This window comes from Erpetoichthys calabaricus, chromosome 14 (genome assembly GCF_900747795.2).
Source record: "Erpetoichthys calabaricus chromosome 14, fErpCal1.3, whole genome shotgun sequence".
Taxonomy (NCBI): Eukaryota; Metazoa; Chordata; class Cladistia; order Polypteriformes; family Polypteridae; genus Erpetoichthys; species Erpetoichthys calabaricus.
The window spans coordinates 2021024-2044507 of NC_041407.2; the positions used below are offsets into that span (position 1 = coordinate 2021024).

The 23484-nt window shown below is 45.5% G+C and overlaps 2 protein-coding genes across 2 annotated transcripts in view; one reads left to right on the plus strand and one right to left on the minus strand.

The window, feature by feature from the left end:
* The window catches only part of mprip (myosin phosphatase Rho interacting protein), a 438384-nt gene that overhangs the window by 145805 nt on the left and 269095 nt on the right, over positions 1 to 23484 (minus strand). The gene's annotated exons all lie outside the window — the stretch shown is intronic.
* On the plus strand, positions 12115 to 22421 carry dhrs7cb (dehydrogenase/reductase (SDR family) member 7Cb). The gene is made up of 7 exons (XM_028819598.2): positions 12115 to 12278; positions 15869 to 16025; positions 17406 to 17518; positions 18313 to 18523; positions 19272 to 19364; positions 20526 to 20681; positions 21912 to 22421. The coding sequence occupies exons 2-7, from the start codon at positions 15872 to 15874 to the stop codon at positions 22124 to 22126; spliced, it is 942 nt and encodes a 313-aa protein (XP_028675431.1). The 5' UTR covers positions 12115 to 12278; positions 15869 to 15871; the 3' UTR covers positions 22127 to 22421.

Sequence of the window (23484 nt, forward strand, 5' to 3'; positions counted from 1 at the left end):
GCAATAATAAAAGAGAATGGGGCAACGATGGAGGGCTGTGCACAGAGCAAAAACTAAGCCCACCTTCTGGGCCCAACACGACGTAACTGATGTGCCGCACTTTAGTTTAATTGCGTTTGTATTTATTTCTGATTTACACACAATACTCGTGCCAAGTCCTTGCTCATTTTTCACAGTGCGTGTTATCAAATCCATCCATCCATTTTCCAACCCGCTGAATCCGAACACAGGGTCACGGGGGTCTGCTGGAGCCAATCCCAGCCAACACAGGGCACAGGGCAGGGTGCCAACCCACCGCAGGTGTTACCAAATCTCCAACTAAATCCTAATAAAACGTTAAAGGACCCCCCAGTAATAGATTTATCTCATAAATGTTCAAACCCCCCGCAAACGCAATCAGTGCCATCAAAGTGATGCAATTTAGTCAGCTAAAGTCCAAGGGGCCGGAGAGTTGGCGTAGCTGTAATCTGCTCAACTGGCCAATAAAAGGGGGCATTGAAATTCGCATGGCTGGCACTTCCCTCTGCCACTGGAGGCTGATCAGAGGCCTTTCAGAACGGCGCTCCTCCCCACATACATCCAGATCGAGATATGAACTCCTGCACGTGGCATTATTGGCGTTTCTTATAAAAGCATCTCGAAAGCTCACAGTCCTGAAATGGACATTTTGCACAGGAGGACATCTCGCTATCCAGCCATTCAACACAAAAAGAAAAGCCCTCAGCATGGATGGCTCACCTTGGCTCAAGTCCACGGGCGGCAGACTGGCACAACGGTTCATGTTGCAGGCTCACAGATCCCCCCAGAGTCCCATGAGGGGGTCTGCACAACTTTACCAGACCTTCTTCTCAAGGATGCGCCCATCTGGATAACTGGAGACTCCAAAACAGCTCTACGTAAGTGTGGGTGGGGGCCATCTTGTCCATGGCCGGTTCCTGCCAGTGCATCTAATGCTGCAGCCCCCGTGACCCCTGAATCAAACTAAGCGAGTTTAAGAATAGGACCGCAAGTTGTGGTGCACGGGAAAGGAACAAGGCAGGAACCCGCCAGTCTGGGTGTGAGATAACTGGGGCGAATGATCTTTAATTGGTTGATGGTCATTTTCCCACCCCGCCATTTATGAAGAACTGTTAACGTATTTCTCTTTTTTATTACTGATGGGTTTTTTTCCCCTATGCTTTGCCAAGCTATTTGGATTTTTGATAGGCGGTGATTCCAAATTCACCAGGACTTCCTGCATGTCGAAATGATTTAAAGTCATTCAGATGATGCCCGTGCTGCTCCTGCTGCCAGGTTTGTTGGCATGGGTGCCGCCATCTGTTTACTTGTTGCCTTGGAGATTCTCACAGCTGCACGGCACGCAACATCATCACTGCGCTGGGACACAAGGTCCTTCCTCATCCGAGATTGCGGATCAAACCCAAACCTCTCGTGGCTATCGATCTTTCGGCTTGGTGAGGTTCTGTCAACGGTTCTTTCTAGATTTTTCCAGTTATGTCCTTTTCTGTTTTCTGTGTTGGTTCCTACCTTAGCACCACAAGTACGTTTGCATTTGTTCAACTTCACGACGTGGAGGAGATCGACCAACTCACCTTGCATTGCTTTGTACTGCATTGGTGTGTTGTGCTCAAATCCTGCTGGGGGAACATCCCAGTATTTGTACGCCCTTTTCTTCCGGGATCTTCTCGGCGAATAGCTGTTATGGAAGAAGTAATTTCAAGTTTACATGTCGTAATTCTGCAGGTGAAACTTATTACTAAGACACCGAGATGTTTAAGCAACATTTCAAATACTTTCAGTATCCTCCTTCAATCTACTGTCACAGCCGGCCGGGACGCCAAGCCTGGTCAGGGCAGTACCTCCCCCTGGGTGGCGGCAGTGCCTCGGATTCCTGCAATGCTCCATGGGAGATGGAGTTCTCTACAAGCCTGTTGGGCGCCACCAGGGGGTGCTGCAGTTGTTCCTGAGCCCGTGGGGGCATTTCTTCTGCCACACTTCTGGGTGGGCTATAAAAGGAGCCGGGAGAGGAGCGGAGGAGAAAAAGAAGAGAAGGATTGTGATTGCACTTACTGGGACCGTGTTGTGCCGGTGGGAATGGGGAAGGCGAACAGAAGAGAAGACTTCTTTATTTTATCAGTGTGCCCCCTGCGTCGGGTTGGGTGCTGTCACACGACACAATCACACACTGAACCGATGTTTTCACAAAGAGTGTCTTAGAACGTTAATGCTCCAAGTTAAACTCATACTGGTGTTTGAATAGAATATCACTTGAGACCCCCGGTAAGTTCATACGAGATTCAACTTTCCAGCTACATACCTGACATACAGTACAGTGTGTGTCAATGGAGTCAGCTGTTGTTCAGAATAGCAGGCCCCCAGTACACGTCAGGTTCACTTTCAGATGAAAGTCAATTTAGCGGTTCATCTGGAAGTCACAGTCCCAGACTCTGGAGGAAGAGTCCGAGTTGCTGGAGGTCCGGTGTGATGATCTGAGGTGCCATGTCCTCTGCTGGTGTTGCTCCACTGTGTCTCCTTTATCAAGTCAGCGCAGTCAGACGTCTGCCAGGACATTTGAGAGCACTTCACGCGCACCTCTGCTTTATGGAGATGCTCATTTCATTGTCCAGCAGGACGTGGCACCTGCCCACACTGCCAAAAGTACCAACACCTGCTTTAATGACCATGGTGGGTATCACTGTGCTCGATTGGCCAGCAAACTGGCCTGACCTGAACCTCCTAGAAAATCTATGAGGAAGAGGAAGATGAGAGACAGCACAGCCAACAATGCAGACGAGCTGAAGGCCGCGATCAAAGCATCCTCGGGGTCCAGAACACCTCAGCAGGGCCACAGGCTGATCGCCTCCATGCCAGTCATTCGTGCCAAAGGAGCCCTGACCGGGTATCGAGTGTGGACACGGACAGACTGGTCATGTTCTTTATTGGTCTCATGTCATATTCTCATTTTCTGAGATACTGAATGTTGGGTTGTCATTACCTGTAGGCCACATTCAGCAAAATGAAAAGAAATAAACGCTTGAAATACGTCACTCTGTGTGTCATGAATCTCTAGAATTGAATTACTGAGTTAAATGAACTTCTTGCTGATATTCTGATTTATTGAGATGCACCTCTAATAAGTTAGAGGGCACCTGTGGGTTGAGGAAGTGTCCCCATGTCATGGAAAGTAGGAGCAAATCTCCTCAGCAGCTCAGCGTGCCAAGTGTACGCTTCATTGGCACCATCGCTCCAGCATGCCAGTTCTAGAACGGGCACGGCCAGATCCGGTCAGCTCACCAAAGCAAGAGCCGCATTTGAAGGACGCAGAAGAACTCTCACCTGTGCTTCCTGCGCCTGTCTCTGCTCTCACTTTGGTGATCTCGGCCGCGACTCCGACTCCCAGATCGGCTCCTGCTTCTCTTTCTGTGACGTTCTTTTTCTCTTTCTAGATAAATAATACAGGAGTGCATTTTGGTCAGCTGGGACGTTTAAGGCAAGATTACTTTAAATCAAAATGACACGCGTCCAGATCAAGAGGTCGGGATGGAGGAGCGGACGATTATAAACTTGCAATGCCAGTCAAAGGGCGAACTCAATCGGAACTCGCGAAAGCCTGTGCTTTATTCCCACAGTTAGAGGACACGGGCATCACGACTGACGTATCAAACTGGACTGCGGGCTTTTTTAAAAAGTCAGGAAACAGCAAATCTGATTGGACAGCAAGATCGGGTGACGCCTTTAGCCCATTCTGTAAACTAACACTAAACCTTTTCCCAGCTCCGTGTATGACTGTATGTGTATGTGTACTTTTCTACTTTTATTTTTCTATCATTCTTTAATTTAATATTATTTATTGTATCAGTATGCTGCTGCTGGAGAATGTGAATTTCCCATTGGGATTAATAAAGTATCTATCTATCTATCTATCTATCTATCTATCTATCTATCTATCTATCTATCTATCTATCTATCTATCTATCTATCTATCTATCTATCTATCTATCTATCTATCTATCTATCTATCTATCTATCTAAATGACAATACCCATTGTTGGCTCATATCTGTTTCTGTAGGTAAATAAAAATTATACCAGTTACAAATTTAAACATGTTACTTAATTAGAATCTACCAAAATAATGATCCATGTACATTAAAAATATAACAAAAATCAATATGGGTACAAACTGTAGATTTATTTATTTTACTGACTACACGTATCTTCATTCTAATGTAGTCGCTGTGACTTGCTGCATACTGGGATATGTAAAACTTTGTAGTAACCGCAGTATGTTGGGCCGCGCCATCCAGGAAGCCATTTTCTAGTCTACTAAACTCTGAGTCGCCAGGCCCCAAAAGGCAGCCGTGTCCTATTGCAGGGGGACCCCAATTGTGCCCTTCATGTTCTTTCATGTGTAGACGCCTCAAATCCCACACACTTAGCGCTCTCTGGTCAGATAATAATAATAATTGTAAGAGCCATTTTCCTAGTTCTACAAAATGTATGAATATTTATTATATATCTATGGGAGGTTCCTATAACCCCCGCAAATAGAATTCTATTGGTACATTCTTGCCTTTTCTAACTGCTTCAAGTAAATATTATTCTTCAGTTAGTGACAGGCTTGCCTTGTATAAAGTGTATAAGGCATACGTTTTTTAACCGTGACCGCGCTCGTGATCGTGCTTGATGGCCTACGGGCTCTTTGAATGTGACAAATAAAACGCTAAGGCGTACAGAAGAAGAAATTAAGAATCTTTAAGTAGTGAAATAACAAAAGTCCTTTCAAGAAAAGCTAAGTTTATAGAAGATGCATTTTTCTTTTTTGCCTTTTATTCTATATGTAACTATTTTTCCTTTTATTCTTGTGTGGATTATTTGCCTTTAACGTTCACTAAAAATACTTTTAAAATGAACTTTTGGACTTTGAGAATTCTTTTGACACGCGTTTTACCCGTGCCTGATTTATATATTATATTATATTCCAGCAGCTACACTAAAAATAATAATACATACACGACTTCAATTCTGCACCTCCTCTCCCCTTTCTTTCTATACCCCTGTAACCTCAGCCACTTAGAGTGAACCAACAGGCAGGAGAAAGAGCTTCATATTTTACCCACGTGTTACGGGGGGGGATACATTTTATTGTAACTAATTAGTGCTGTACAAGTACTGTAGATACTCATTTCCCCTTGGGATTAATAAAGTATCTATCTATCTATCTATATGCCCGTTCAAAATTATGACACATTTTATTTTTGTTTTTACATCTTCTTGTCTCCTCCAATTTCACACCAATTTCTCAGACACATTGAATTTTGTTGCAGCAGCGCCGTTACCAATTCCTTTCGCCACTTCAACGACGTTTCATATTTTCTTCTGATCGTAGCTAAGGGATGCTCTTGTGATAAAGGAGTATGAGGCTGTGAGATACAAAAAAACACAAAGCAGTGCAAACGTCGCTTCAGAAGAGTTTGGGTATCACCGCGTGGTCACGTAGGGACAATACAGAGACAGAGAGGGGTGAGGAGCACACGCTGATACAGCACACTGTCACACCCACATAGAAATAAAAGGCTGTGTGCTCCGTGGCGACTCTCTCAGGGTGGCATCAACATATCAGAATCTCTTGGACCAATAGCGGGAGTGTTCCACATTTGACTTACATGACCGACATTATTAAATACCAGAAATTATACGGTAAACTCGAGTCCCGACTTATCTGTGAGGAGATACGGTAAACAGAATGTGATTTGACAAACCAACATCATGTGATCGGATAGAGCCGGTGTGTAATGTCAGGTGTCGCACTCGAGTCTTCCTGCTCAGTTCATCAGGCAGCCTGCTCTCTTCGGGTCACCTGCTCGTCAGGACGTAACATGGCAGTGAGAAGGAGCAGACTTTGCAAGCCCCTCTCTCTTTACGGTCCCCGCGACGTAGCTCCTGACACACACACACACACCTTGCTGGGCCACTCACCGATGGAATGGCTCAGACACACACACACACACCACCCACCTCATGTCATTTGGTTTCTTGTCAGCGTCCTTCCAACAAACAACCAAGAAAGGAAATGCAAGGCGTTAAGCGATGAAACTCACCTTCTCTCTTAAAAAACAGCCTCCCTAAAGCACTGGGGGTAGAGAAAAAAAAAAAAACCACGCCGGCCCATCGTCTAACACAGGGGTCACCAAGTCCGGTCCTGGAGGACCACCGTGCCTGCAGGTTTTCATTCTGACCCTTTTCTTAATGAGTGACCCGTTTTTGCTGCTAATTAACTCCTTTTCCATTCCTTTGATTTGCTCTTGAAGACTCCGCCCCCCCCTTAATTGTTTCTTTGTCCTTAATTAGCAGCCAAACAATAACAAGATACAAAATGAACCAAAACAACTGGTGTCCATCATACAACATCTGAAAATAAAGAAGGATGAAGGTCTCGGGAATGTCGATCTGCTCAGGTCCCCAAAACATTTTATCAGGGCTCTTAGAGAAGAGAAAATGTCTGCTAATGCACCATGAGAGCAGCAAGAAGCCACGAAATTAAAGAACGAGTTTAATTAACGACAAGAATCGGCGCCTCATGAAGCAGCTGGTTGGAGTTGAAGGCCCTGACTTAGTTGGTCTTCACTTCACATTTCATTTCTGTTTGGCTGCCATTTAAGGAAAGAAATGAAGAAATTCAGGGGAACAAATCTTAAAAAACAAGTCAATTAAAATTGAAAGTTGATTAGTAGCACAAATAGGGCACTCATTAAAAAAAGGACCAGAATGAAAACCTGGCAGCCATGGTGGTCCTCCCTGGTCTAACAAATAGTTCTACAAATAAGGACATGCAAAACATTAATCAACTTACAGGCCACGCATCACTCCACCACAGAGGGGGCGCCGGGTGGCGTTAGAATCCCAAACCGACTAACAACACGCACACCCTTTGAGATGCCGGAGGAGAGGCAGACCCACTCGGAGAATGCGACCCGGGCAGTGCTGGGCACAGACCCCAAAGCCTTGAGCCGTGCCGACGGACTGAAGTACCCGAGCGCTCTGTGTTACAGCAGCGTCTGGTGTTAACAGTTTCTGCTTTTTAATGCATTGCGATGGTCCGCCTTTGGTCTCCCCTGCCTTGCGCCCAAAGCTACTGGGATAGCAACCAACTCCCAGTGACCCTGAACTGGCCGAGGATGGATGGATGAACGCATTTATTAACTTTTTTAAACCTGTCCAAGTCGGGTGAAGCTGAAACCGACAAAGGCGACTTAGGGGGGCAATTCCAGAAGCCGCCCATCACACGGCCACAGTGAAGCCAGTTTAGAGCTGCCAGTCCACCCTCAGCTGCACGTCTTTGGAAATAACGACAGGTGAATGTCAAGTCAGGACGCTGGAGGTGTGAGGGGGCCGCACTAACCGCTGCGCCGCCCTCTTCATCATAAACAGATACGTTTACTCTTTCGGTTTATTTTCTTATTTCACACAAGTTCGGTCCTACAGGCCCCTGTGGCTGCAGGTTTTTATTCCAACCAATTTGACAAATTTTACCATTTAATGAATCTCTTTGTCCTTTTTCATTCTTCCCTAATGTTCCATTCAGAAAAGTGCGTTAGTGTTGGATTTACATTCCTAAGAAATATGTTGGCATATCTTTAGATGTTTAACTCATCCATCCATCCAAACCCGCGTTATCCTGAGCAGGGTCACAGGGCAGCAGGAGCCAAGGCAGGAAGACCCCCTGAATAGGGCGGTGGTCCCATCACAGGATGAACAGACACACACGGGGCATATCCAGGGACAATGTAGCATCGCTACACCACCTAACTGGCATGTCTTTAGACTGTGACAAGGAGAACATGCGGACCCCAGGCAGGGAGCACTCCTTGTAGACGGGGGGCCTGCAACCCAATTTACTTTTGGATTCCCTTTCTCTGTGACGTCCCATTTCATGAACAACATCCAAAGGCTGACGATGACAAGAATAGCAGACTCGGGTGCAAATGACGCTGAGCGCTAAGGGGCGGCCATTTTAGTGGTACCCACTTATAAACAGTCAGGATGCTAACCAGAAACGCACATTTAAAACACACAAAAAAAACAAAATCTTAGGCCTCTAAAACACACATTTCTGTTTCACTCCAAAAAAAAAAAATCAAATAACCAGTTTGTAATTTATGGATTTAGTTAAAAAAAAAATAAAGCACAAACTGGGAAGTGGCGGCTGACTTGGTTAACACAGGAGTCCAACTGAAGCCTCCTGCGCTGAGCCCCTGCACCGCTGACTTACCTCACCATCTCAGACTCTTCTTCATTTTCCTGCATCACAACTCAGAACTAAAGACCAACGCGTTTTGCTCAAATCCTTCCTTTCGTTTGACCACAAGCGCCAAGAAGGTGGCACGGTGCCACACGGCTCCCAGAATGTCCTTCAGGTCCCAGCCTGGACACTCTACTCTGTCGAGATTTTACACGGCCTCTGTATCTCTGAGCACCCCCAGACCCCCCCAACCCCTGACAGGTCAATACAATTCAATTTACTGTTTGTGTAGCCCAAAATCACACCAGAAGTGCCGCAGTGGGCTTTACCAGGCCCTGCCTCTTGACAGACCCCCAGTCTTGACTCTCTAAGAAGACAAGAAAAGCCAAGTAGGGGAAAAAATGGAAGAAACCTCAGGAAAGGCACTTCAGAGAGAGACCCCCTTTCCAGGTAGGTTGGGTGTGCAGTGAGGGGGTCAATAGGAGATGATGAACTGGCTCTGTATGAACGAGTAAATGGGCCTGGCCCTCCGTCTAGGGTGGGCTTGTGCCTTGAATAAGCAGATCTCATCACCCTGTCTGGAAAACCTCTGCCTCTTTCTCCACATCACTTACTCCTCTTCCTCATCCTTCACCTCTTTGGGTGGCAGTGCCCTGTCACTCTGTGTCACGCCACCCCCCTTCACTTTCATTCAGCTCAGCGTCACTGTTGCTCCTTTTAAATGCAAAAAATCACAGAAAGTCCTCACAGCAAACAGAACTGCAGCGGAACCGTGTGATGGGACAGCTTTGTGAAAGGCGCTATATAATCTGTGAACCAACTAGTAATTGCCATTTATCGATTTATTACTTTTCATTTTGCACACAGGAGACCTGGCAGAAAATTTAAAAAAAAAAACATAAACAAATCCCACGGCCCAGTTCCGAAATCCCAAAAGAGAGGCGCGGATAACGATTGCAAGTCCGGTGGCCCGGCCGCCTTTATCAGAATGGGAAAGTTTGGTATAACAAGACCAAAGGAGATGTGCGGGGACACCTTAGTGTATATGACCAGACAAAAAACATCAAGATATGAATGAAGCTGGGGCAAAAAAATAAATAAAAATGACAGATTCCCTGACTAAAGTTCAGCTGATTGGCAAAAGGATAAAGCGACTGTCCCGTTTGAAGAGCCGCGCGAAGCTTAATGCAGGAAACCCACATGACTCCCGCGTGCAAATCTCCTGCACACACGCCATTCTATTTTCAAATTCCCGGTTACATTTTTAAAAGTGCTATTTTCTATTTATTTTTCCAGCATTCCTCCAATTTCAACAATCCGTTACTGGTCGAAATATTTGACTTTTATAAACTTTGCCCAGTTTCTGTACTAACAATATAAAAGTTCAAAAGTTTGTGTTCATAGTTTATAAACTTCCTCAAATTACATTTCAACTATCAGTTACGTTAGTGGTGGCGCAGCAGTCAGGGAATCTTTTAATGACCTTTGCCAAGTTTGCGTTTGTTCAAAGCCAAGGCGTATAATTTGAATTCGTTTTTCTAGCGTTCCTCAGGCGCCATCACAGCAGTCTGTTAAATCAATGGCGGCCTTGTGCCATCCCATTGCTTGGCTGCCAGTGTTAATGGTGCACATCCTCTTCACCCCTCAGGTTGCTTCCCCAGATACACGACTTTCCTCCCGCATCCCAAACATGTGGGTATTCAGTAAGTCTAAAGCTGGCACCCTTTGGTGATTCCTGACCTGTACCGGGTGATGCCCAGAACTGGCTTATGTGGATTTGAAGTGTTATGCCATGTATTATTGTGTGTATTGTTTAGCTGCCCACAATGTAATTAAATCAAGTGCAGTTCTTTATAAATGTAAATAATGAGGGTTTGACTTTTTTTTTTGTTCAGAGTCACAACAAGTCAATTCAGGTTTTTCAGAGAGTGCCTTCCAACAGCGGCGTTACAAGTGCAGTACAGTTACCTCCAGATCTCCCTATTAGCCGATGCAGCTTTCTCAGGGTGGCACATTAGGTCGGTGTTTGGAGTTGAACCAGTGCCCGTCTAATTCCATATTGCATATCAGGAGGTCCGTTCAGTATTGTTACCTGTGTAAGTTAAGCACCTTAGGGTTAAGAGACCCTGCAGTTCCACAGAGTAGCCACTAGGGGGCTGCACCCTAACTAATTTGGACCCTACCCAGCCATCATCGGGTGAACCACCCCTGGATTTTCTCTTATTATTATTACCAGGCTTATTTTAACTTCATCTGTTTGTTGTCTGGTACAAATCTTGTAATCGATATTTAACACACTTCCTATTGTCCAAATGACTTGACGTTTTGCACACTTACTCACTTCCGATGACAATACATGAATCAATAATCAGTTTCAGCCCAACCCGACTGGGACGCCCAAGAGACGGAAGGATGGAGGAAGGCAGCCTCTTTAGGGCACAGCCTCCCCCAGTACGCTAGATGGCAGCTCCCCTGGGTTGCAGTGGTGCCCTGGATTCCTGCAGGGGCATCAGGGAAATTGGAGATCTGTACTTCAACCCTATTGGGTACTGTGGGTGCCAGCAGGGGGCACTGCAAAGACTGAGGAGCCGTATGGCCTGGGTTTGGAAGTGCACTTCCATGTTGGCCAGTATAAGAGGACTTGCCAGTCTCACAGCCTCGAGCCTGAGTCGGGTGGACGAAGCTTACTAGGAGGAGCGGAGGAGGCAAAGATCAGAAGAGAAAAGAAAGAAGAATTGTGTGCTGTGGTGGGAAATGCTTTGGGAAGAGTTTCCCATGCAATGATAAGGCTCTTGTGTGTTTTAATTTTGTGACCTGTGCCTGTTTGTGTTGGGTTTGGGTGACCTGGAGCACCCTCTAGTGTCCACTATATTTATAAATATATATCTTCTTCTTCTTCTTTCAGCTGCTCCCATTAAGGGGTTGCCACAGCGGATCGTCTTCTTCCATATCTTTCTGTCCTCTGCATCTTGTTTCTTCTTATATATAAATATATATATTCACACAAATAAATATACAGGGAGAGAGTTGAGTTAATTGGGCACGCGTCCTAATCAAGATGGCAAAGTACAGTAAACAGAGACCCACAGTGACAAACAGTGGGTGACAATCGCTCTTTATCTGATTCCTCTTGGAGCAGCACAGTGAGAGGGACGTCATGGCACCCTGGGGAGAACCTAAAGTGCCCCTCAGGTTCTAAGGCCGGTGATGGCAGGGGGGGCCAGCAGACCTCCAGACGAATAGGTGGCAGCATGAGGTGTGCAGTAAGAAGACCTAAGTGGGTGTCCTTATAAGAGTGAGACTCATGGAGGACTAGCAGGAGTCCAGAACTTTATTTCCAGGCCTCAAGGAAGCGAGTTCCCCATATTATAAAGTCACAGCTGGGACCACCAGATGGCGCTCTGGCCTTTTGATCTTAGATCTGGTGGCGATGCTGGATGAAAGTTTTAAATCCATTTGTTGTCATTTTGCTGATCGTGTTACCAGGGTCCTGTCACGTTAAAGTGTAGAATACAAAGCCAAATGTAACCTGTTAAGGAGAGGAGGATTATCGAACATCACAAACTAAATACAACGATAATATTTTCAGAATGCAAAACAAACCAAAGGCCATTTTTTGACTACTCAGTGGTCTCAGAACAGAATTCCGGAAACTGGGCATCAAAGTGGGTCAGACCTTCAGCAGACTTTGTCTTGAACTTGCCGCAGTGAGGATCACGGGTCACTTCACTGCACTGACTTTCATTTAGAAGACCCCGGTGGGCTAAAGAGGACCCTGAGGTTATTATTAGCGGAACACTCAGTCCTGATCACGTGACCTGCTCGCTGCTCCACGCTAAAGATACTGCAACACTGCATGCGCAAAAAATGCCCACCTCAGCTCCGAGTTATAAAAAGCCCGTCAGTCTGCTGCAGGCGGCTGTGCGGCCCGTCAATGAGCTGTGAAAGGCAGACCTGAAAGTGACCAGCCAGCCAGCCAGATCGACCTGGGACAGGGGAACCTCCGCAGGCAAACCTGACACACGCCGGGGTCTCAGGTAGGCGGGTGCCAATGTGACACGGCCGGGCCCAGGGGGTGGCAGTAGAGCTAGCCTGGAGTGAAGTGGATTTGTTCTTTTGTTACATGCTGCTAATCCTGTCCAGTTCCCAAGTGACACTCGCTCCTCTCGGAGTCGGCACGTTGGCTTGTTCTAACACTTGACTGAAGTTTGTGCGAGGCTGCATGGACACCAGCTGTTGATAACAATCACGTCTAAGGGCTTGAATCCGTTTGGATACGGTTGGGTTAGGTTAGGGTTAGAGATAGAGATTTACTAACTGGGCTGTAATGGCACTCGGCGGCAGTGTAATTCTTACGGATTGGAACAGACTCGTTTTTACTTTCTTGTATACGAAGTACAGGGAAAGTATTGGAATCGTCCAAAAATACGACCTCGAGATTTTAATGAATCTCAACATCTTAGACCTCCCCGAATCAGAAACTTCTGTCTGTCTCTGTGTGTGTGTAAACACGATAACTTGAGGACACGTTCACTGAGGTCAACCAAATTGTACATACAAGTATTTGGTACAAAACGTTGATTTCTATCAACTTTTGGGCTATTTCTGCTAACCAGAAGTGCTGCTTTACCTTTCATTCATGTGGCTGTAGAGTCCGATTTATTCAACTTTACTTTTCTAATAATTGTTCATTATAGTATTCATTTGATTTGTTGTTGATGGTTCTTTAATGTACTTAATATAAAAATAGAATCCTTGTCTTGCGGTTTACTCCTCAAATATCCATCCCCATATCTGAGTAAACGAGAAAGTTGAGGGGAGGCCACTCCCAGTTTTTATTATTTTATATTAAAACATCGGTTCTGGGTGGCACGGTGGCACAGTGGTTCACTTCCCAGGCCCTCCCTGCGTGGAGTTTGCATGTTCTCCCCGTGTCTGCGTGGGTTTCCTCCCACAGTCCAAAGACATGCAGGTTAGGTGGACTGGCGATTCTAAATTGGCCCTAGTGTGTGCTTGTGTGTGTCCTGCGGTGGGTTGGCACCCTGCCGAGGATTGTTTCCTGCCTTGTGCCCTGTGTTGGCTGGGATTGGCTCCAGCGGACCCCCGTGACCCTGTGTTCGGATTCAGTGGGTTGGAAAATGGATGGATGGAACATCCATTTTGTTACATGAAAATATCCCCTTTACTGAGTGTCACCCGAGGCCTTTGTCTTGTCGCTTCACCACGTGCCAGTTCTGTACGAAACACGGTTTGATTTGATTGATTAGAGTCACTACTGTGCTCCAGATCTCACAACAAAAGGAACTATATGATATTTAGATAGTGTTGAAAGGCGCTATATCATAGATCAACAAAAACTACTAATAGGTAAAGCTACCTTCAGACAGATGGATAGCATGGGAAAGGAGCTATATAAATAAAATGCATTATTATTGTTATAAATAGATAGATATGAAAGACACTACTATCATACAATGATAGGCAAATAGACAATCTTCATTAGCTTTTAAAGAAGCTCATAAGATATAGAAATACTGTAACCAACATTACCTATACCCCTCAAACAATTACAACATAAGAAAAATATATGCAGAGTGTGTGTGTATATACTGTACAGGCAGACAGATAGATATGAAGGGCACTATAAAATAGATAGCATAGTTGGCAGGATTAGATAGATATGAAAAGCACTATATAATAGATAGATAGGGTAGTTGGCAGGATTAGATAGATAGATATGAAAGGCACTATATAATAGATAGCGTAGTTGGCAGGATTAGATAGATATGAAAGGCACTATATAATAGATAGTGTAGTTGGCAGGATTAGATAGATAGATATGAAAGGCACTATATGATAGATAGCATAGTTGGCAGGATTAGATAGATATGAAAGGCACTATAAAATAAATAGCGTAGTTGGCAAGATTAGGTAGATATGAAAGGCACTATATAATATAGATATGAAAGACACTATATAATAGATAGCATAGTTGGCAGGATTAGATAGATATGAAAGGCACTATATAATAGATAGTGTAGTTGGCAGGATTAGATAGATAGATATGCAAGACACTATATGATAGATAGCGTAGTTGGCAGGATTAGATAGATATGAAAGGCACTATAAAATAAATAGCGTAGTTGGCAAGATTAGGTAGATATGAAAGGCACTATATAATATAGATATGAAAGACACTATATAATAGATAGCATAGTTGGCAGGATTAGATAGATAGATATGAAAGACACTACATATTAGATAGATAGATCATTCCCAGTGGCATTTCTGCGTTAAGGGCCAGCGGGGGGCACGGCCCCAGCAGCCGTTGTGCAGTTGGCACACTAAGCGCCCCCCTATCAGTTATCTTATTATTTAAATGTTCTGCAGCCCCCAGCTTTGTCCTCTTTAAGCAGTTTTTGTTTTTTTTTTTTGTCAGTTTTCTTTCATTGTCTGCTTGTGGTCAGTGAGATCGAGTGCCAGCAGCCTGTTTCGACCTGCGGGTTTGGACCAGTTGGCTCTGCAGTGTCCCCTGTACCTCTGGCTGTGTGTTTACATGTGTGAGCTGAAGTGTCCAGTTTAGTGACGGGACTTGAAGGTCACCTCCTCCATCTGTTGTTGTTGTTTGTCTCCACTTTTGCTTTCAGCTTTTCCCCATTCAGGCCGTGCGGCCCCCCCACTCCAGCACCGTTTCTTCTCTTATAGGCAGCCACAGCAAAAAAAGAAAAGAAAGGAGCCGAGTAGGAGGCAGGCGTACAACACAAGGCTCATCACAAATGTTTTCGGTGTTTTGTTTTTGACAATTTCAGAAGTTGACGGCTCATTTTGGAGGTGCCTGAGATTCTGAATCTCGTTTTAGTTTTATTGCTCGAAAGCTGCCTTTTGTTGTTGTGAATGTTTTGGCCGCCATTTTGGTCACCCCTTCGTTAGGACGTTGTCAGGGGCCGTGTCCTCAGAGGTCATGAACGCCAGGTCGTCATTTCGAGTTTTCAGCTTCTCAAAGCCTGTTTGACGTCAGGTCTTTTGTTTTAACTCTTTTTCCTAAACTACATTTTTTGGTCTCAAACTTGCCCCTGAATTTTGGACTTTGGTTCTCGTTTCTGTTCTGGTAATGGTGAGGCAGTCTTTTCGGTTTTGACCCCTTTCTCCAGCTTTGCCTTTTTATGGCTTGTCCATTTTTTTGCCAATCTTAGGGTGTTTGTCACTTCATAGCCAGCAGATTCTCTTGAGCAGCGAGTGACGGCCTTTTGTCAGATGACGGTGACATCGACGGGCATCTCACTGCTCTGGTGCCAGGCCCTGGCACTGTTTAATCGAGTTTTTTTTGTTATGCCCCCCCAAGTCATTAGCAGAAGAACAACAGACACAATTAACTGAGAGAATAAAGTTTGCTTGGTGGACTGCAGCCAGCACAGTGTGACAGTCCTCATGTAAAGGCGCTATACTGTATATTATGCCGTTTAATTGGCTGTTATTGTGTGGCAGTCCTCCTATAAAATAAACAGAACGTAGTTAATCATTTTTCAGCCTGGATTTTGCTCCTTGACTTGCACTTCCTATGGAAAGCCTAAACGCAATGTCAGGACGATTTCAACTGTAATATTTCTTTCTTTTTTACGTCCCTCAGAAGATGAGCTTCTACTCTGTTTTGGCCATACCAGCGGTGGTGGTCATCATTGCTGGGGTATACTACCTGTACAATGAAGTCACCAGGCTCATGTCCAAGTCGGCGGTCCGCAACAAAGTGGTTGTCATCACAGACGCAGTGTCAGGAATGGGCAAAGGTGAGTTTGGCAGTTTTGTCCCCTCCTTCAGACATCCCAAAGGTGGGCTAAGAAGGCCCTCTGTCTGCCCGAGACACCTGCGAGGTGTGAGCAGAAGACCACCTTGCTGTAAAGTCGCAGCCGGTCCCCCTCACCGTCCTGTCATTTAATGTGCCCACCATGGGCTTCAGCTGCAGTATGGGCAGCGGATCTAAAAGAGTCTGTCAGAAGAACCAGTCGGATGTGCCAGTTCTGCTCTGGTGTGGGCAACCATAGACCATCTCAATGAACTCTACGCACAGGGGTGGGCAGAGGTAGGTTTACAGTCGTGAGTGGGCAAGGCTGGCAATGTGAGCACTTACGAGGCTGTACACGAGTGTATTGTGCCATCCTGTTGAGTTAAGAAAGCTCTTGTAATAATTATAACCTGCAAGTCTTAAACTGTAAACCCACTTTTGCCCACCTCTAAGGGTCATCTGATTGTCATGAAAAAATCTGTGGACCCCTGGGCTTTGAGCTCAGTCTTGATTGACAGCTTCTGCCGCTGAGCAAATAAAACAATGTGTAGCCCACCTTGACCACACAATTGGGTCTGGGTCTTTCTTGTGGCAGGTGCCAAGCAGAGATGTGAACGCACACCGTGGCACTATGGCAGAGAGTCACATGGCATGTGGCTGACTGAATGTGTGGACACTGGGCATTCTGTGCCACGTCAGTGGGCCTTGGGTCCGATAAGCACGTGGCGCGTCTGTCAGGAAAAGAGCCGCAGTGACACTGGATGGCAGTGCAGGACATGGCAGTAACCCTGGCATAGGGACCTGGGCTGCTGTGTTTTGTGCGAGGAGCTTCTCGTTGAGGACCACCAGTCTGAGTGTTTCTACTTAAATTACAAGAAACTGCAATGCAGGCTTAAAGAGAAGACCACTGACATTACGGGTTTACTGCCTCAGATATACAATGTGGCCAAAAGTATGAGGACGTCCCTCCGGATGACTGAGGTCAGGTGACATCACATCTGCACACAGTGACACGACCTCCATTGACAAACACTGGGTTGTACGAATGAGCTCAGGGACTTTAAATGTGGGCTTGTCACTGGATGCTACCTGTGCCACAAACTGGGATAAATGTAAAAATCAGAGAAGAGAAAAGCAGACCAGTTAGACTCTGGGGGGTAGAAACACCTCCCGGCCACAGGGGGCACCAGGACTGAGTTTGAGAAGCCTCATGTTTTGTGGTAGGGATCAGCAAAGTAAGGCGCTATAAAGACATGCACATGGCTGCTGACTCTCTGTGTGACTAAACGCAGTGTCCTCCCATGGGAAAGGCGCTATATAAGATGGAGTTCCTTCACATCGTTTCCTTCTCTCCTTTTTAACTTTTCTCTCTCTCTGTTTCCAGAATGTGCTCGGGTTTTCCACATGGGAGGCGCTCGGCTCATACTCTGTGGGAAAGACTGGGACAAGTTACAAGCTCTGCATGATGCGCTGAGTGACGTCGCTGACCCCAGTGTGGTAAGCACCACGTGCCCGCCTGGCACCCCTTCACTTCGGTTACTGTTACCTGGTTAGGGCCTGGGAATGAAGGGACCAACTGGCGACCAAAAGGACAAACCGCAATGATGTGAAAAATAACCCAAAAAAACCAATAAACGCCACCCCACATTCTTATAGATAATACTGTAAGTTCAGGTTTGTAGCGGAGGCGTCGTTCTCTGTGCCCAGGTGGTCACGTTAGGTTATATAGCGCCTTGATGTGTGGAGGGTAACGCTTAAACTTTCTGAGGCCTCACATGGAGTCCAGCTTTGATCTCCACATTACAAAAATAGACAAAGCAGCACTAGAGAAGGTCCGACTTGGCTGATTCAGGGCCATAGAGGAGCAGAAAGGAGAGACAGTAAACGACACTGTATTACATAAATAAAATACGGGGTGGGGGGGGGGGATCAAAACTAAAAGCAGAATTAATAAGGGAATATGAAAATAATATCTAAACATCTAAAGGATGAAACACACCAGGAATAAACCTCACCGTAACACGCATGGCGGCCCACTGATCACTGAAGGCCTCAAAGCCTCACACTTCAGCTCACCTGTGGACCTTGGGAGTGAGAAGTAGCCCCCGGGGTCAGGGCTCAAGTCTTACCTGCTCGTTCTCCACATACGTGTAGGAATTTTCTCAAAACACTTCAGTTTCTTCCTACGTCCCAAAATGAGCACATTGTGTTCATACGAAGTCCTAATTGTGCCCAGAGTCCCCAAACGTGTGCCGCTCTCTTGCATCTGTCTCCCTATTCATCTCTCGTAGACGTTCAGCCCCAAATTAATTCTTCTGGACCTTAGTGACATCAGTGCCATCCCGGATATCACCAGAGAGGTCTTGGAGTGCTACGGTTGTGTGGACGTGCTGATCAACAACAGCAGCATGAAAGTCAAGGCGCCAGTGCAAAATCTGTCTCTGGATTTGGACAGGAGGATCATGGACGCCAATTACTTTGGACCGATTACTTTAACAAAAGGTAAAAGGGCATCCTGTGAGGGAAACGGCGGCTCGGAAGACATCTGACTCTTTGCATTTTCAGATAATTTTGTATTGCTCCACATAGTCTGGCACTGAAAGTTCTGCCAGGGTGTGTGCCTTCAAAAAGCGGCACAGGCTTGTTATGTCAAGGGAACTGTCACACATGAACGATACTTACTTATGTGTCTCCTCAGAACAGCTGACAATAATACAAGATAAAAAAGTACATAGATAGATAGATTTGGTATAGTAGGCAGGATTAGATAGATAGATAGATAGATAGATAGATAGATAGATAGATAGATAGATAGATAGATAGATAGAATTAGGCGTAGTAGGCAGGATTAGATAGATAGAATTAGGCGTAGTAGGCAGGATTAGATAGATAGAATTAGGCGTAGTAGGCAGGATTAGATAGATAGATAGATATCTGACTAGCATTAACCTGCCAGTCACTGGTTACTGTGACAAGCATAGCTGCAGCTGTGCCATCTACAGGGTATATGGCAGGCCAGGGTGGCAGGACAGCCAGTGTTCAGCCAGATGATGTCTTTTTCAGTTACTGTAAATGTGGCACCAGACAGATTCACTATTGAGGTTGAACAAATGTGGACAAGAAGGTGGGCAAGGTAGCCAGCCGGGGTAACTTGATACAGCCGATTTAGGGGAGTGCGAGGCCAGTGTATGCTGCCATGTGGTGGTCTTAATGAATGTGACTTCTCCTCTGTTATGTTTTTTCCTTGTAGGTCTGCTTCCCTCAATGATTTCCCGAAGATCAGGTCACCTCGTGCTGGTAAACAGTATCCAAGGAAAACTGGCAGTCCCCTTTCGCACAGCCTGTAAGTGATGCCCACCAGGAACGCAACCCCAGCTTGACACCAGTTTGACATTCTTAGTTTGTGTGTCCATCCAAAGAAAAATGACAAATGCAGGAGCAGAGAAAATGGGATGCTGACAGATTCCAGCTTATCATGGCCATCCCCATTTATAATTAACAAATCGCGTGACGAGAAAAAAATACTAATAGACAGAAAAGGCGCTATATACCTGTACAGATGGGTAAACAGATACATTGATGTTAACATGATGGAGGGCAGCACGATGGTGCTTTGGGGATGGCTGCTGCCTCACAGATCAACTGTCCTGGTTTAGAATCCCATGGCCAGTCATCGTCTTTGTGGAGTTTACACGTTGTGCCCATGTTGGCTTGAGGTTTCCTCTCACAACTCAAAAGATGTGTGTGCTAATAGGGAAAAGTGTGTGTGGGCATGTGTGTACCATGGCAGGAAGGAAGGGCATGTCCAGATAGATAGATAGATAGATAGATAGATAGATAGATAGATAGATAGATAGATAGATAGATAGATAGATTGAATTTGGTGTAGTAGGCAGGATTAGATGATAGATAGATAGATAGATAGATAGATAGATAGATAGATAGATAGATAGATAGATAGATAGATAGATAGATAGATAGATAGATAGATAGATAGATAGAATTTGGTACAGTAGGCAGGATTAGATAGATAGATTGGATTTGGTGTAGTAGGCAGGATTAGATAGATAGATAGATAGATAGATAGAATTTGGTACAGTAGGCAGGATTAGATAGATAGATTGGATTTGGTGTAGTAGGCAGGATTAGATAGATAGATAGATAGATAGATAGATAGATAGATAGATAGATAGATAGAATTTGGTACAGTAGGCAGGATTAGATAGATAGATTGGATTTGGTGTAGTAGGCAGGATTAGATAGATAGATAGATAGATAGATAGATAGATAGATAGATAGAATTTGGTACAGTAGGCAGGATTAGATAGATAGATTGGATTTGGTGTAGTAGGCAGGATTAGATAGATAGATAGATAGATTTTGGTACAGTAGGCAGGATTAGATCCTTACCTCCTGATGTGTTGTGACTCATAAGGACGAGGTGGCCATGGCGGGTGAAGCCCCTGTCTCGCCATCAGCTGTTTGTCTCCTCTTCTCCTTCCAGACGCTGCCTCCAAGCACGCTGCTCAAGCCTTCTTTGACTGCCTGAGAGCTGAAGTACAAGAATTTGGAATCTGCGTGAGCACCGTCAGCCCCACCTTCATCCGCTCCTACGGTCAAGCGCCTGACCCCAGCAACCTTGAGAAGTCCGTCTGGAAATGTAAGTGGGAGTGTGGTCTGCGATGTGGTGGCGCTTAGTGGTGAGGAGCCTTCTTTTTAGGACTGACTCACATCAGCAATGGCCGACACTGTGAATGGGGAGCAGAAGTCGAGTGAGAGTGGATGTAGTGAGGGGCCTCATAAATCAATCCACGAGGTGTGTCGCTCACTGTGCCTGTGTCACTTTTGGGGACAGAGCCATGTTAAGAGATTAGTAAAACACCCACCAAGACATGGAGGGCTAAAGCAAAGCACAGTCATTTAGGAAACACAACCTGTGGCGTAACATTCGGGGGCTTTTTTAATTTGTGTTTGAGAGGCAGACAGGTCACATTTTTCAAACACAAGAATATTAAAATGGAATGAAATGTATTAGAGAAAAACATACAATCCATGTTTTTAAAAGCATTTTACAACATCGTGTCATTAAAACTGCCGTCCAGATAGACTTGTGGTGGCCCAGCAGCTTTCACAGACACCTCCTTAAAACTCAGGTGATCAAAAACTGCATTTCAGTCTCATTGTTAGTAATCTGTAAAAGACCTCAAAACTTCGACAGAAACACGAGGATCAAAATTTAGGGCAGGATTACCGAGAGCCCCTAAGTTCCTCCTGGAGGAGTTCCAATTTTATTATCAGGTACCAAAAGACCCGTCTAGGTAATGCAGTGGAAGGGGCAGGGCCAGCGCCATTGCTGTTCATGACATGAGATTAAAAATGTTTTGTCGACCACCTTGACATACTGTGTATAGAAACATCATGTTTGGGTGTCATATTCCTGGAACTCACCAAGAATTGCTGGGCTAACCTCAGAAAGATTAGGTGAGCAATGAGGGGGCAGCCCGTCTACTGTTCTGGGGGGTAGAGGTGATTTCGCTCCATAAAATGACACGTGTCACAGTGTTTTGGCAGAGCACGGACACAAAAACATCAAACTGTTCAATTCAACTTTAGTAGGGTGAATGTCTGGCGCCACCTATGGGTGACCTCCCTGCATAAGAATGATCTCAATGTTTTGTCACATAACAGAATGGTGTGAGACTTGGGAGTGGGCACCAAAGGGATGGATGAATGGTGGGTAAACTTTGTAATAAAAATTTCATCTCTTGAGACTTTTGAATGTCCCAAGTGGCCGGAGAGTTTACAAGAACTGCATGCAGTTCAGGTTGGGCAAGCAATGCCCACATGGAAAATGCCAGGCAGTGACACAATGTCTGTCCCCTTCTTGCAGTCTGTTTCAGAAAACTGGTTCATGGTGTACACCCCGTGGAGGTGGCCAACGAGGTCCTTCGGACGGTGAACAGGAAGAAGAAGGAAGTGTTGATGGCAAACCCCATACCTAAGGTGGCCCTGTATGTCAGGTCTCTCTTCCCTGGGCTCTTCTTCGCAGTGGTGGCAGCCGGGGTGAAGGACGTCCCTCTTGTGATAGAAGACGAGGCCAAGTAAACTGCAGACCTCTTTGGCTCCAGAAATGCAGGAAAGGCATCTTCTCTTTAAGGTTTCCTCATTCCTCTAGTAAAACTCTCTGGGCTTCACCAAGTCCAAGTTGACTGGCACCTTCTGGTAACAGCCAGACAGCGACTCAGAGGGCAGCACGTGCTGACTGGTCTGCCAGCCTAATCAGCGTCTGAGTGCGGCCTGCACGGAAACAATTCACTTCAATGTGTTCTTATTTAGCAGACTTCAATTAATAAACCCAGAGAGACGCATGCATGTATAAATAAAGTATGGTTCAATAAAACTGTTTTATATAGCACCACCTACATCTTATGAGGGTCCTCAAATCAAATGGAAAAAACATAATTTGGCTTTGTTGTGTCAACTTTTGGGGTGTTAAGGTCCCCAAGGACAGAAAGAAACACCTCAAAAAAAAAATGCCAAGAATTTGTATTGTAATGTATCGAGTGTCCACCAGGTGGCAGTATTTTATAGCTCTCTTTGGGCTATTGGGCCATCCAGAGCTGGCAGGACGTCAACCACAGGCTTATGTTGGCCACCTTTCAAAGGGCAATGGCAAGATGGGAGACACTGGATGTTGTTTTCTGAAGTAAAGGTGGGCAAGTGAAGTAACCATGGTACAGTCTGGGCCCAAATGGAGTTTTATTAAACGCTCTGCTTTATCTTCACCATGTGAGTGTGTTTGTATGTGCACGTCTGCGCTCTGTCACATCCTTAGAATTGAAGTGACAGTGCCGAGGACATCGGCTCAGATCCCAGCTGGGCTGCCTTCCACGCGCCCTTCAAGCTGGTAGGCTGGCTGTCCACTTCGGAATGATGTGTGTGTGTGTGTGTCTGTGTCCTGAGACAGGCAGACGTCTCAAACAGGGTTGGGTTGGTTCTGTCTTCAAGCTGATCATTTCACACTGGACATTATGGTGTGTGTCCTTGAGCCCAGAAGTGCGAGTTGAAGTCAATCAATGAGCGACCAGGATGAGCCCAGACGGACTAAACAGCAAAGATAAGGATCAGAGGTGTAGTGCCCTCCGTGTCCACCACTAATGGGAACTTGAAGACGGTCAAGGACAGCAGCTGATGACCGATGCTGGCCCGGATAGGCTGCAGCTCCCTGGAGACCCTGCCCTGCATAAGCGGGTTTGGAAAATGAATGGGTGGGCATGTTGGTGAACTTGTGATTCTATATGGCGCCTTTCAAAGGTGAGTACAATCCACATGCATTGGACAAGCAGCTTCTTGGTTTCTTTTATGTTTATACAAATATTGAGTGTGAAGAGACGTGCTCAGGGTCACACAAGCAAGCAGCATTGGAGACTAAGCTTTATATAGCACCTTTGTAAGGCGATTAT

Coding starts and splice junctions, on each gene's coding strand:
- dhrs7cb (XM_028819598.2), top strand. CDS start 15,872: ATGAGCTTCTACTCTGTTTTGGCCATACCAGCGGTGGTGGTCATCATT. Junction 16,026..17,405: donor AGTGTCAGGAATGGGCAAAG/GTGAGTTTGGCA, acceptor CTCTGTTTCCAG/AATGTGCTCGGGTTTTCCAC. Junction 19,365..20,525: donor AGTCCCCTTTCGCACAGCCT/GTAAGTGATGCC, acceptor TTCTCCTTCCAG/ACGCTGCCTCCAAGCACGCT.